At 41.1% G+C, this 15,190-nt stretch overlaps 1 protein-coding gene across 5 annotated transcripts in view; it reads left to right on the forward strand.

The window, feature by feature from the left end:
* The window catches only part of LRGUK (leucine rich repeats and guanylate kinase domain containing), a 147,901-nt gene that overhangs the window by 11,523 nt on the left and 121,188 nt on the right, over positions 1-15,190 (forward strand). For all 5 annotated transcript variants that reach the window (XM_054559827.2, XM_054559828.2, XM_063725789.1 and 2 more), the window contains 2 exons: positions 9,345-9,452; positions 11,756-11,837. In XM_054559827.2, the coding sequence (XP_054415802.1) occupies positions 9,345-9,452; positions 11,756-11,837 (190 nt within the window). The remainder of the gene's footprint in view (positions 1-9,344; positions 9,453-11,755; positions 11,838-15,190) is intronic.

Below are 15,190 nucleotides of genomic sequence, written 5' to 3' on the forward strand. Positions count from 1 at the left end.
ACCCCCTGCCTGAAATAGCTCTAAATATCTCCCTTCTTTTTTCATTAACACATTTGATTTCTTATGAGTCAAGTTAACACAGCGTCACTTTGAAAGTGTCTAGATAATTGTCTGGAAATTATGGCTTTAGCTTTTTCAAAATTATACTTTGACAGTATTGTGAATAGGCAGAGTTCATCTCTGACATTGCCAGCACCTGTTGTCCATGGCTATGATATACTTCCACGCTCTTCCTCAGTTCTAGTCCCGTCAGCCTGCCTCCAGAAAAAAAAAAAAAAAAATCCACTTTTGAAAGTGCTTCTTCAAAGACTAAGTGACTTAAAAGTTGAATACATTACTTCTGTCGGGGGCATATGCCTTATACAAGCAACATGCAGACACACCAGAAAAGAGCCTTAGAATGTTCAAACAGCCAGCTCATTGTGGGAATATTTTAGGATATGGGGAATGTTCCCATCATCCCACCCGTATTGACTGGGATGGGGGCTTCACGTTTCACATGACTGCGATTCCCTCCTTTCTACAATACCTCTTCTGACCACCACACAATTCCTCTTCTTTCTTATGCTTATTATCGTCCTTTTCCTTTCTTAGTCCATTGCTGTCTTCTTGTCCTTTTCCACTTATCATCACATCACTTTTTTTCGCTTGGCTTCTAATAAATTGCTTTCTTTCAAAAGCGTAATTTAATTTGCTTCCTTTCTATTTTATTTATTTTTTTGAGGTGGAGTCTGGCTTTGTCACCAGGCGGGAGTGCAGTGGCGCGATCTCTGCTCATTGCAAGCTCCACCTCCTGGGTTCAAGCGATTCTCCTGAATCAGCCTCCCGAGTAGCTGGGACTACAGGTGTGTGCCACCATGCCCAGCTAATTCTTTGTATTTTTAGTAGAGACGAGGTTTCACCGTATTAGCCAGGATGGTCTTCGATCTCCTGACCTCTCCATCCGCCCACCTCTGCCTCCCAAAGTGCTGGGATTACAGGCGTGAGCTACCGCACCCGGCCTAATTTGCTTCCTTTCCATACACTGTTAGATTCTTCTCTTTGTCTTGGCTGCCAGGAAACTTAGATTCAATAGTTTTTCTTAATTTCAAAGTTTTCTTTAAGTTTTTTCTCCCCTTTCCTTTTCCTTGGCAGTATAAATTGCATGAAATTCTTTTCAGAAGTAAATATAGAGAAGTAGAATCTTTCTTTCTTTCTTTCTCATTCTCTCTTTCTTTCTCTCTTTCTCCTTCCTTCCTTCCCCTCCCTCCCTCTCTCTTTCTTTCTTCTTTCTTCTTCCTTCCTTCCTCCCTTCCTTCCTTTTCTTTCTCTTTCTTTCTTTTTCTTTCTGTCTCTTTATTTCTCTCTTTCTTCCTTCCTTCCTTCCTCCCTTCCTTCTTTCCTGCCTTCCCCTCCCTCCCTCTTTCCCTTCCTTCCTTCCTTCTCTTTCTTTCTTTCTTTTTGTTTCTTTCTTTCTTTTCCTTCCTTTCTTCCTTCTTTCTTCCCTCCCTCCCTTCCACTCTGTCCTTTCTTCCTTCCTTCCTTCCTTCTTTCTTCTCTCCCTCCTTCCGCTCCACTCTCTCCTTCCTGCCTGCCTGCCTTCCTTCCTTCCTTCCTTCTTGCTTCCCTCCCTCCCTCCCCTCCACTTTCTCCTTCCTGCCTTCCTTCCCCCCTCCCCTCCCCCTCCTTCCCTCCTCTGCCTCCCCTCCCCTCCTCTCCTCTCCTCTTCTCTTCTCTCCTCTTCTCTTTCTTTCACAGGGTCTTACTCTGTCACCCAGGCTGGAATACAGTAGTCCAGTCATGACTCACTGCAGTCTCAACCTCCTAGGCTCAAGTAATCCTCCTGCCTCAGCCTCCTGAGTAGCAGGGACTACAGGTGTACACCAAAGCGCCTGGCTAATTCTTGTATTTTTTGTAGAGATGGGGGTCTTGCCGTATTGCCTAGGGTGATATTGATCTCCTGGCCTCAAGCAATCCGGCCACCTCAGCCTCCCTAAGTGCTGATGTTACAGGCATGAGCCACTGTGCCCAGCCTAGGATATTTTCAGTGCTCTCATTCTGTGATATTCTTCTGGTTTCCCCTCTTTGCATCTTTGCATCTATTCATAGTCACCTTTTCTCTTTGAGGCCAAACATATTTCTGTGTTATGCCTGTTCCCTTTCAGAAACTCCTTTCCTCATTTGTCTTATTTCTTCTTATTCTCCCCTCTCTAACTTACGGTGTCTTCTGTTACTCTGATTCTTCTATTAACCACTTGGGTTCCCCTTCCTTTGTAATGTCCTTCTGTTCACTTTCAACATTTGGCCTGTTTTTTTTTCCCATCCTCATCCCCCATTTTGTCTTTCCTCTTTTTTTACTTCCTTCTACATGAACTAGTTCCCATTAGTTTTGCTTAAAGTTGACCATAGAAAGCTATTAATTATTCTGTTCGTTATTACTTCTTTTGTCTTTTGTTGATTTACTTTGCTATCTTTAACAGTGACTGTTGCAAAACTATAGCAGTGTTTTTGTAACTTTGAGATGTTTGTATGGTTTCCACCAGCTTCCACCCCAGAGGAATTCACAAATGAACCACCAGTATACTTTGTTATTCTAATTAACACATAGCTCTTGGGCTATGGGGTTCATTAGCACCATTGTTAATCTGTCTTCAGTATGCCATTAACAAACCATAGAAGGGGTTGACATGAACTAGCTATTCCTTTTTGGCTTGTAAGACACATATGGAACAGGTTCATTATTTCTTCCATTTACATTCTAAATATTAATTTTGTGTTTTTATTCTATTTTGGCTTTTCATAGTATTGCACACATATTAATATGCTAAATAAACTGAAACAAAGTTTTAAAAAGAAACATTTGGAAATTCATGTACAGTGATTTATTATTCCCATCTTAGGCTATTATTCCCAGCTTATTATTCCCAGCTTTAGCACCTTGGTAGTGCTGTCATGGTCACAATGATTATTGAGTGTCTTTAACGCAATTTGCCTTAAACCTCAGAAGCCCTTATGAAGTAAGGGAGGCAGTATGGACCACCTGTTCAAAACACTGCCATTGGCATCAAAGATTTGTGTTTGAGGCTTGATTTAGCCTTTTGTTAGTTGTGAGATCTTGAGCAAGTTACTTAACCTCTCTCATTCTTAATGTGGGAATTACAATAATACTTAAAGAACTGTGAGAAATAAATGAGATCCTATATGTTAAATGCTTATCATAATATATTTTGATAGTCAATAATACAAATACTAACTTACATGTTTTTATCTGCTAACTACAGCCCATTAAGTGATTTGATTAATTTAGCCTTCATTGAACAAGCATTTACTGAATGATTGCTATGCAGAAAGCACTCTTTGACTGTACAGAGCAGAAGTTTCTAGGCCCAAAAATTGATGCATGAAAAACACTTCTTTTCAGTCCCTTAATGTAGGTAATAATACCTACTCCTGGGATAGTTATGAACATGAAATTTAATAAGAAACTCTATATTTAAAGTTCTTACTATAGTGTCTGATACAGAATAGACTTTCAAAAAATTATAGCTGCAATAAATAATAACAGTAATGGTAGAAAAAGATGAGAACATGATTGAAGACATACATGGTCCCTGCTCTCAAAGCGAGATAAGAATGTGAGTAAATCATAGCAATTCAGCATACCTGTAGTATGTCGTACAGAGATGAGTACAGCTGACAGCTGGATTGCAGGGACATGGAAGACTTCAGGGGAAGGAGACTCTTGCCTGGGTGGAGAGGTGGTGTGTGGGCAGGCAGATGGCAGCTTTTCCTACCGATGAGTTACAGGTGAGAACAGAAGAAGCCTCCTAGGTAGGGGTGAGATTGTGGAGGGCACTGTGATGTTGTAGGAATATGGACTTGGTTCTCTACACGGTGGGGAACTGCTCTGTTGGCCAGGTGGTATTAGATTGGAGGATGGTAATACTGGAGGCAAGGAGATCAGTGAGAAAATTCTAGCAAAATCCAGGGGGAGTGAGAAGAGCTGTTATCTATCATAGGAATCAGGGACAGATGGAGCTATGCGTTAAGGAGTTGGATATATGAACAATATGACTGGAAATCAGAGGAGGGATCTCAGAGTAGGAGACATGGGAATCATCACCACTAGATTCTGGGAAATCATCCAGGAAGGGATGGGAGGGAAAAGGCCATGAATAGAACCATAAAGGTACAAATACTAAGGGTATTTAAGTGGTAGGCAGATGAAGGAGCAGGGAAGAAAACTGGGAAGGACTGGTAAGAGAGGTATAAGGAGAAAGAAGACCTATATGATAGGGAAGCCAAGAGTCTCAAGAACATGATGACAGGGTGCAGTGGCTCACACCTGAAATCCTGACACTTTGGGAGCCAGAGGCAGGAGGATGGCTTGAGGCCAGAGTTTGACACCAGTCTAGGTAACACAGTGAGACCCTGTATCTATAAAAGAATTTTTAAAAAATTGGCCGACCAGTAATAGTGGTATGCACCTGTAGTCCCAGCTACTTGGGAGGCTGAGGAAAAGGATCACTTGAGTCCAGGAGTTCAAGGCTGCAGTGAGCTGTGATCATGCCACTGCACTCCAGCCTGGGTGACAGAGAAAGACCTTGTCTCAAAAAATAAATAAATAAATAAAATAAAATAAATAAATAAATAAGAAGATGGGAATGGGTTACGCTACAAATAGGTTAAGTGGGAAGAGGCCTAAAAAGTGCTCATTCATTTTGCCTGTTTGAGGGTCATTGGAGACATTGGCCCATGTGGTTTTTATGAGGTGGTGAAGTCAGGAGGCTAAGTGAAGTTGAAGAGTAGTTGGGAGGTGAGGAAAGGAGAACTAAGGCATAAGAAACAAACAGCTCTAGAGAAGATTGGTTATTAAAGGAAACTCTAGTTTATAGCTAAAGGAACCTGCAGGACTGAAGAAAGTTTCGTAGGACAGAAGAGTCTAACACACTTGTATAGCTGGAGTGGAAGCCACAGAGAGTGGTGGGTTCAAAACACAGACAGAAGGGGGCAAAAATGGTCCCTGAGGAAAGAGAAGGGGATGGGACCCTGAGTAGAAAGAAGGCACAGTCTTCCTCTAAGACCTGAGTGAGAAACATTAGGACAGGTGCTCCTAGGAAGCTGAGAGGGTTAACATTTGAGAGCTTCTGCTTTGTCTCATAAGTAGAAGAGAAGGGCATTAGTGGAGAAGAGGGCAAAAGAGTTGAGGCACTGCACAGCTTGAGAGTGATGGAGAGCTGGGCTAGTCAAGAAGAGGAGTTGAAAAGGGGCTGATGAAGAACAGGAGACTGTTTCATAGCAAAGAGGCCCAGAGGAAAGTCAGCTTTACAGGGACTCCAGGATGCAGGGTTGTGGGGTCTTCTCCAGCCCACTCAGCAGCTAGGGGGCAGATGAGGTGCATTCATTCATTCAATCCATGTTTGAGCACTCACCATGTGCTAGGCACTGTTTGCCTCCTTCACACTTAGGCTTCAGCCATCCTGAACCTTCATCATCCTCTCAATGGGCCACGCTTGCTTTTGCTTTTGGGATTTTGTACATGCTGCCCCTTTTGCCTGTAATACTATTTCTTGGCTTGCTTTTCAGCCTTATCTTCCCTTTTGCCAGAGTAACTCACAATTTGGGTCTCAATTGAATTGCCGTCTCTCCTAGGAAGATTTTGCTAACCTCTTACTCCACCCTGGTACTGACATACAATGGGGGCCCTGCTCATAGTCAGCAGACACTGCTTATCTCTATTATAATCTTTATCAAATCCAAAAATTGCTTGCGTACTTGTCTGTCTCCCAGACTGAACTGTAAATCCCTTATGGACTGGCACCATATCTGTTCACTGATTCACCATGTCTTATCCATTGAGCCAAGCATAGTGGCTGGCATGTGCTAGGTATTCTATAGAGATTTTTTTTTCCCCTGATGAATGATGAACATGACACAGTCCTGCCTCAATGCAGCAGTTGATTGTGAACTTGATTCTGATTTGTATATGGATGGGGTAGTTGCAACCAGGGGAAAAGGATCAGAGACTTGAAGATAGAGAGAAACTGAAATTGCGTATGGGGCCAGGTGTGGTGGCTCATGCCTGTAGTCCCAGCACTTTGGAAGGTGGAAGTGGGCGATTGCTTGAGCCCAGGAGTTTGAGATCAGCCTGGGCAACATGGTGAAACCCTGCTTCTATAAAAAAAAACTATGAAAATTAGCCAGGCATGGTGGCACATGCCTGTAGACCCAGCTATTTTGGAGGCTGAGGTGGGAGGATGGCTTGAGCCCGGGAGGTTGAGGCTGCAGTGAGCTGAGATCACAACACTACATTTCAGCCCAGGTGACAGAGCGAGACCATGTCTTAAAAAAAAAAGAAAAAGAAAAAAAGAAATTGCCCATGGGCTACCCAGTAGGGAAGGGAGTATAGTCAGAAGGGAACAGATAAACTATGAGAAAGGTGTCTATCTGTGAACAGACTGGAGATTTTGTTGTGGTCAGTGAACAAGTTCAACAGGTGCTAGATAGGTTGAAGGATAAGCAATTGTGGGATTACAGTGGAACACTGGGGTCTGAGGTTTCCAGGGTGGAGCAGTTTAGCATGATGACTAAGTCCAGGGCATGGCCGTGAGAGTAAGCTGTCTAGAGCTGAGGCAGTAAAGAATTGTGCATGTGTGCATGTGCTGGCAGTAGGGTGTTGAATGGCCACCCATAGGGATTCTGAAGCCACTCAAGATAACGACGGGAGCTTGAAAACGACCGAAGATCGGAAGGAGAGACATGATACCGCCAAATGTCAGTAACCTCCAGAGGTATGAGGAGGTTATTGTGCAGTGTGCTGCCTTCCTCAAGGAAAAATGGTGACAATGTGGCTCATCTCCATGTCAATAGCTAAGTTGAAAAATAAGCATCCACCTGCTCTGAGTGAGTAAGTGAGGATGCAGTGTCTTCATATTTCCAGGAAATGGAGGGGGCCAGATGAACTTCAAAGGGCTAGGTGGAAAGTTTGGACGGAAGGTAACATTCCTTCCCAGGCCTTATATAATAAATTAGAACTTTATTTAGAAAAGTAAATGTGTTTTGCCCATTTTGTGAACAGGCTGATTGGCATAGATGAGTGAAACTTTAAGATGTGGAATTTCTGACTTCATCAATTAGTAGTAACAGAAATCGTCATCTATTGGAAACACTATGTTGCACATACTGTGCTGGGAGTTTTATGTTCATTTTTTTTTCTTTCTCCAAAATATTAGAAGGTGTTGGGAAGGAATGACTTTCTGTCTACTCTCCTAGCTTTTATAGCTGGGTCTATAAAATAAACAGACAACAGGTGGATTAACAGGAGAAAAGGTATTATACATGTATTAATTTTGAATAAATTTGTAATGTTTGTGGGGGACAAACATTGCAGGAAAAAACAAAAGTGAATAATCAGAAAAGCAGTGAGATTTGAGATGTTATGTACCATCTCAATAGGGGAAGGGGAGAAGGGATGCAGGCCACTTAGGGGAGAGTAAATGCTTTTTAGGGAATGAATAGTCCCTTAGAAAAACAGATGCGGGGTATGAGAGTTTGTGACAAAGTCTGTCTTAGTGTGACATCGACTTCTGGTCTCCTCCCCTGAGTTGGTAAAAGTCATTCTTCCGTGTTTTATGAAACCACTGGAGCAGGGGCAAATTTAGGACAACTGAGTTTCTTTTGGAGGATGTACCTTTAGGCAGATAAAGGGAGTTCAGAAAGAGCCTTTCCCTGCGTTTGCTGTTTTTCAAGTGCCTTCAGCTCAAAATAATCAATACACCAACATGGCATATTTTACAGCGACATGTCCTGAACTTCTTGAAAGGTAATAACATTTCCTATTTATAGGTGAAAACTACCAGGCTCAGTGAAAACTCTACCTCCCCAAAGTCACACATCCAAAATGTCAGGGCTGGGGTTCAAGCCATGCCTGCCCAATTCTGAAGCCATGTGCTGCCTCCATGTAGGTGGTATTTACTTCCCTGAATCAGTGGAAACTTGCCGGGAAAGAAACTCTTTTTCTTTTTTCTGAGATGGAGTCTCGCTCTGTCGCCTAGGCTGGAGCGTGGTGGCGCAATCTTGGCTCACTGCAAGCTCTGCCTCCTGGGTTCACGCCATTCTCCTGCCTCAGCCTCCCAAGTAGCTGGGACTCCAGGTGCCCTCCACCACATCTGGCTAATTTTTTTGTATTTTTAGTAGAGACGGGGTTTCACTGTGTGAGCCAGGATGGTCTCGATCTCCTGACCTCGCGGACTGCCCACCTTGGCCTCCCAAAGTGCTGGGATTACAGGCGTGAGCCACCACGCCCGGCAAGAAGCTCTTTATAATAGCACAAGCCTACATGCGTATGTCGTCAGTACCTACAGCCAGAGCAGCATTGTTGGTTCCTGAATTCATATAGAGGACTTAGAAAAAGGGTATTTTGCCATCGTAATCTATATGCTAGTCGTAGTTAGTTATGTTGGTGTGACTGATGTGATCACTATGTTTTGTGTTCTCATGTGATGTCAGTGTTAATGTGTTGGTCATTGTGGAGTTGAAGGCAGCACAAATATAATACTGACCCACCTGTTATCTCTTTTGCCTGTCATTGTTGGAGGAAGGGCATGTCAGGGTGCCATTGGTTCATGTGATGTCTATAGACCAAGGGCCAACCTCCTTATGGAAATGATCATCACCTTTTTAATAATCTTGTACATTTTATAAATCTAGCAACATTGACCAATAGGAAGTGAACTGAAGGACCTGTTTTCTCTAGCAAGAATACCAGATTTAGAGAGATAATTGTCTTAATTTGATGTAACCATCCTTTGGGGTGTGGGCAAGCAGTCAAATGCAGTGGTTAGGGCAGTTTGGGAGAACTGCCCTGGGACTGGACAGATTTGGGAATTTCATTCCAGCTCTGTCACATACTATCTGTTTGGTTTCAGGGAAGTTAACCTGCAAACCTTAATTCTTCTGTCTGTAAAGTGGAGATAAGAGTAACTATCTCAATGTTGTCCAGAGGATTCAATGAGTTCATCCATTGAGAGCTGTTAGTACAGTGTCTGAAATAGAGAACCAGTCAATCAATACCATCACTGATACTGCTGCTTCTACTGCTACAATGTTCACTCAACTGAATGCCTATCGCAAGTGACCACCTGAAAAAACCAGTGGCAATGAAAACATTGATTTGGCAGATAGTTATTTAATTATATGTAATATGTATATGTTATCAACACAGAATTTTTTGGGGGGTTGGTAAATTTTGGAGAGCTCAGCTCCTGGGTATAAAATATACTAAATAAGTGCTGGGTATGACAAGATAGATTGTTTCTTTTCTAATGAGAGTCTTTTCTTTGTCTACCTTTCTGGGTTTTTTACAGGAGGAATTTGATGGGGTCCTGAGAGAGGAGGCTGTGGCCAAAGCACTCCATCACTTGGGGCGCTCAGGCTCTGGGACTGAGCAAGTCTACCTCAATCTAACTTTATCAGTGAGTATGACAAAATCTCCATTGGCTGGCTACAGCTTGACACTGACTAGACCATATTCATTTTCTTCAGTACTCAGCTTTTGTGGTGGCAGCAAATCTTGGAGCCTCGCATTTGAGGGAGACTGGTGACAAGAGATATTTATGTAAATATTAGACTTCAAAGAGCCCTGACCAATCCAATAATCAGCCCCCCAAATTTCTTAGTTTTCATTCTCTTCACACACTATTTCTTTCATCTCAAGTAGTCTGTATTATAGTAATCAATGCTTTCTTTCCAGGAGGTTGAATTTGATTCTGTAAAACCAATCAAAGACTCTTTAAGAATTTTCTCTCTGATCAGTGGAAGAAACACTAAACTTTATATCTGAATCCAAGGGAACAAAGTATTTTGATATTGACTTTCCCCACTAAGTATGTCAAGAAATAAGAGGCTTTGAGCTATATCTTACTTTTGAAAAGATACCTATCATTAAAGAAAAAAAATCTATTATTATTCATCAGTTTTTAAGATTTCAGTACTCATCATAAAGTAGCACAAAATCTTGGCTTCAGTTTTATCAAAAGAGGCTGTAAGAGCAAACTACTGGGAATACTTGCTTCTTTCCTCATTTTGTTTCTCTGTAGTCCTAGAAAAACAATTTAAGTCATTTTGTCTCCTTATATTGTAAAGCATTAAATATTCATTGGAGATCCACAGAGTAAATTTAGGTACATATGAGAAAAAAAAATGCACATTGAAATTTTACCATGGCACCATGATTTGGCGAAAGGGTATATAATTCACTGTAAGCCTGTTCTATCTTGGATTTGAATGAGTAAGCTAAGCAAGAAATGTTAAGCGCTTTTCACCTTTGCTAGTTCCATGGGCATGTCCTTCAAGGTCAGCATATTAAAACAGTAATCTTTTTCTATTTTCACTTTATAACATTTTATGGATGACTCAGCCAGTCAGGCAATAACATACAGGAAGCACCCTGTATGCATTGCACTGTGTTCGACGCTGGAATATGGTATATAATTCCAGCAGCCAATGCATCCCCACACAAGCCCCTTTCAATCAATATTCTACTTCTGTAGGTAGTGCTATGCCTTAAATTGATCTACCCCAAAAAGCAATCCTTTAAATCTTATTTCAGCTGGATGGACTGAAGCTTAATTTATTTTGCCACTGACCTCTTTACATTTGAGATATTACACATTGAGTTACTTTGACTTAATAACCTATCTTACTGAATACACTTTCTTAGAGTTGCCTGGTTTGGTGATTTTTTTTTTCCTTTATGTCTTACTTATGTTACATGTTATTTTTTTTACTTTCTCTTATTACTTGTGTACATATCTTCTCTCCTACCAAAGTCATAAGTTTCTTAAGGGCACAATTTAGCTCTCTTCCATCATTGCATTTCTCATCATGCCAAGCACAATGCCTTGTACATAGTAAATATTCAGTAAGTGTTTATTTATTATTACTGTTCTAGCGGCCTTCATTAAACAATCACCATTATTCTATATGAGAACGTGCTTATAATGACTCTTCATTGGTTTGCTTTTTTTCTGACTCTGCCATCATGGCATAAAACAGTCATAGAAGTCTTTGTTCCACTCAACCAAATTCCCCTCAACCTCACCTGAAGTTGACTAGAATCAAGATTTCCTGGAAAGAATTTTGGACAAGGATTCAAGAGACTTAGATACTGCTTCTCTGTCACTAACTTGCTGTGTGATTTCAGGCTGTTAACATACCTCTCTGTACCTCACACCCCTCATCTCTAAATTGGGAATAAGCTGCCCTACAGATTTCACAGGTGTGTTTGATCAGATGAGATTATTGTGAAAGAGCTTTGAAAACGAACCCGGTGAAAGTGTAGGTAGTATTGTTATTAATGATCTCCTGATGAGGTGTGAATTCTCTTTAAAACTTCATTTAAATTCTAGACATTTTTTTCTTTTCTTCTACTAGATAAAGGCCTTGTCTTTATTGCTATTTTGTGATTTATTAAAATAAAAAAAAAGACTGTTCTAACGGTCTCCACGAACACTGCTTTAAATTGGCCTTTCATGTTGTATTTGTTTTTGCTAACAACACTAATATTATTAAGCTATTATTTTCTTCAAAGGAAGGGCTTTTTTTTATGGCATCTGTTTTGAGATCCTATTAGTGGCGGGCTTCAGATTTTGTTCTCTCTCTTCTTCTATACTTGTGAAAGAAATTCTGGATTTCTTTCCATCAACAGTTACTGCAAGAAGGCTGAGTAGTAACCTGATAAAGCAACATTAAAGTCTTTTACCTTTTGTTTTCTCAGGGTTGTAATTTAATTGATGTTAGCATTCTCTGTGGATATGTTCACCTACAGAAGTTGGATCTTTCAGCGAATAAAATTGAAGGTATGTAATTGTCATTCTAGATTGATCACTGAATTATCTGAAAACTTAAACGTTGCAGTATGTAATATGGTTTAATAATACCAGACTTGATATCACAATTTGTGTATCAATTTACATATTGATCCTTTGCTTTCCATGCAAAAAAGGCACCGATAACTGATGAGAGAGAAAAAGGCACAGATCTGCAATACGATGATGTGGCTGAGATGCAGTCAATGATATTTAAGACTAGGAGATGGAATGCTGGCTTTATTTTTTCCTTTTAAGAGATTGATCATTACTTCTTCAATACTCCCTGAATATTTAATGATTTCTTTTCTTTTCCTCTGTTACTCAGTGCAGATGAATTAGTCTTTTTTTTTCTTTAATGGATTCTTTTCTTTATTTTGTCTTTGCATTTATATTTTATTACACTCATTATTTTGCATTTTTTAAATCTTATTTTTAAAATTAAAAGAAAAATTTTTTTTGAGATGGAGTCTCACTCTGTTGCCCAGGCTGGAGTGCAGTGGCATGATCACAACTCACTGCAACCTCTGCCTCCTGGGTCCAAGTGATTCTCCTGCCTCAGCCTCTGGAGTAGCTGGGACTACAGGCACGCACCACCACGCCTGGCTAATTTTTTGTATTTCTAGTAGAGATAGGGTTTCGCCATGTTGGCCAGGATGGTCTCGAACTCCTGACCTCAAGTGATCTGCCCACCTCAGCCTCCCAACGTGCTGGGATTACAGGTGTGAGCCACTGTGCCCGGGCCTACATTTTGCATTTTAAATCTGTTAGCTCTTTTATCCTTATTATTGAGCACCAGGGATTCACAAATACATATTTTTCATTCTTTAAAGCTGTCTTTATTTAATTGATTCTTTCAACTCTAACTCCACCATTTGTAGTTCTATATAATATATTTGTTATGACACCTTGTTCACATTTAATGAAATTAGTCCTACAGTTGTCAAATTTTCTTCAAAGCTTGATCCTTGTTTATAATTTTCTGATCTTATTTGAAATTGACAGTGTACGATGTTTTTCTTTAGATTTCTAGGGAAGTGAGCAAATCATTACTTCTGACCTGCTTTCTTCACCGATAATCTTTCTGCTTGCTTCTTTTGCCTGCCTTTTTTATGACAAATAAATGTTGCTGATATGTCTTCTCTGTTTGATTTTGGGGTTTTTTTTCCCCTTCTAGGACCCTAATAATTAAAGTCCACTTTTTAATGATTAAGAAATATTCTAGCCCGTTTTCATTCTTAAAATGCTACTGTTTTTTAAAGACTTTTAATTATTTTTTTTCTAGTTTTCTAAAGCTTTATTATGGAAAATTACAAATATGTGCACAAATAGATATTGGAATGAATATTTGGGTTCAACAATTATCTGCCCATCTATATACCTCCCTGCGCCACTTCCCCAGGGTTATTTTAAAGCAAATCTTAGATGGTTATCTCATCAGAAGGCCCTTTCTAATGTTTCTGGCAGGAGCACTTGGCCTACTCCATGCCTCCGCGGTTGTTTCCATTTGCTGGGTAGGAAATCGCGGAGTGGTGGGGGCCTTGCCAGTGCTCAGTGCTGACAACAGGAGCAGGGAGCCCACAGTTATGCTCCAAGAGTTCCTCTTCGGCCGGATCAGTCCTTACTAACCTTCGATGGCACATTTCATTAGTTCATCGACTGTTTGAAAGCCTCCTATGTGTAAGGTACAGCATGTTTCTTTTTGTGATGACAGCCTCACTGGTCTCCTGGTGTAGGCCAAACTTCAGACTGCATCCGAATCACCTGGAAGCTCTGATAACACAGATTTCTGGGCCCCACTCTCAGGGTTTCTGATTCGGTAGGTTTGGGGTGGGGCCTGGGAATTTGCATTTCGAATAAGCTCCTGGATGAGGCTGATGCTGCTGGTCCGGGACCACACGCCGAAAACCAGTGATGGAGACAGGAGGAGCTCCTGCTCTCTGGTGGGCAAGGAGGTCACTGCACCGATAGGGACAACAGGCCAGCTCAAGTTCAAAGTCCAGCAACCCAGACCAGGGACTTTTTTCTGTCTTGATATGAAAACACTGGCTATCTACAGTGTGTGAAATGCACTCACCATCTCTTTGTCTCTAGCTAAGTACTAGCTGCTGCTTCTGCTTCAAGAAGGATCTCCATTTACCTGCCCACAGAAAGATCATCTTTCAGGAGGGTCTGGGGGTCCCTTGAAGTTAGTAGAGTTGAGACCACTGCTGACAGACATGTAGCTGAGCTCAGCGTGGACAAATCAATACCACTTGGAAAGCAATTACAGTTTCTCCTTAGGTTTCCTCGAAGAGTTCTTCCTTGATTTGCTGATTTATTTCCAACAAAGTGTTAATGTCTCAAAGTATTGTCTCTCCTAGAACTATTTACATTTAGTAAGGAAGGGCATGGTTTCGTCCAGAGAAATAACATAGAAATTGGGGTGAATTTTCTGGCTTCAGTGACTATTGAGAAGGGAAGATACCAGGAGGCCACTTACATAGCGTGTCCTACCCACCTCAGGGCAGGGCCCCAGCTACTCCAGGCTGGCTTCCTTCCCGAGGTCTGCATGTGTCTGTGCCACCTGGAGAAAGGTAGAAGCATTTTGCTTGGCTTTGGGTGAGGAGGCTCCATTCTCCCACTGGAGGCCATCCCCAGGGAGTTGTAATAGTGCATACCATGATCTAGAATGAGGAGAGAGATGGAAATGCTAGCATTGTTGCCATTTTCAGGCGGAGAAAGGACTTACTGGTAGAGACAGGGCCATAACCCTTACTGTGTGACCCTTCCTGATTCCTTCCCTAATTCATTCCGCTACCTCTGTGTCTGCTGTAAATTCGTACAGAAAGGTAAAACAATAGTTCATATCTTTTATCTTTTATATGTAATTTCATTAGCACTATCCTTTATTAGCACAGTAGTCCTTTACTTAGTATTCACGATTCAAAGTGTATGCTTGGGATAAAATGCAAAACTCGGATGTACATTTGATCCATTCTGGAGTCAAAAATCAAATAACAGCAATGAGTTAAATCCCTTCAAATACTTAATGCGATCTAGTGCTAAGTCCAACTGAAACAAAATTTAATTTACAACAAAGAGAGTTTCCTAATTGTGGCATTTCCACTCTTTATGAAAAGATCTAATTTAGTTATTTAGGGGCTAATTATCAAGAGGATTATCTAAGGCTTTTGCTTCTCATCCTTTTCTCAAAGGCTGGCAAGTTTTGTAGCATTTCATTGTTAGTGGCAGTGAGTGGGCATGCGGAAGAGGCTGCAGGGAGTGGTTACTTGGCTGCCCCCAAAATAGGGCATACAAGGATTGGCCACCCCTGGGGAAGAGGATTAATTATTGACTCATCG

Source organism: Pongo abelii, chromosome 6, assembly GCF_028885655.2.
Source record: "Pongo abelii isolate AG06213 chromosome 6, NHGRI_mPonAbe1-v2.0_pri, whole genome shotgun sequence".
NCBI lineage: Eukaryota > Metazoa > Chordata > Mammalia > Primates > Hominidae > Pongo > Pongo abelii.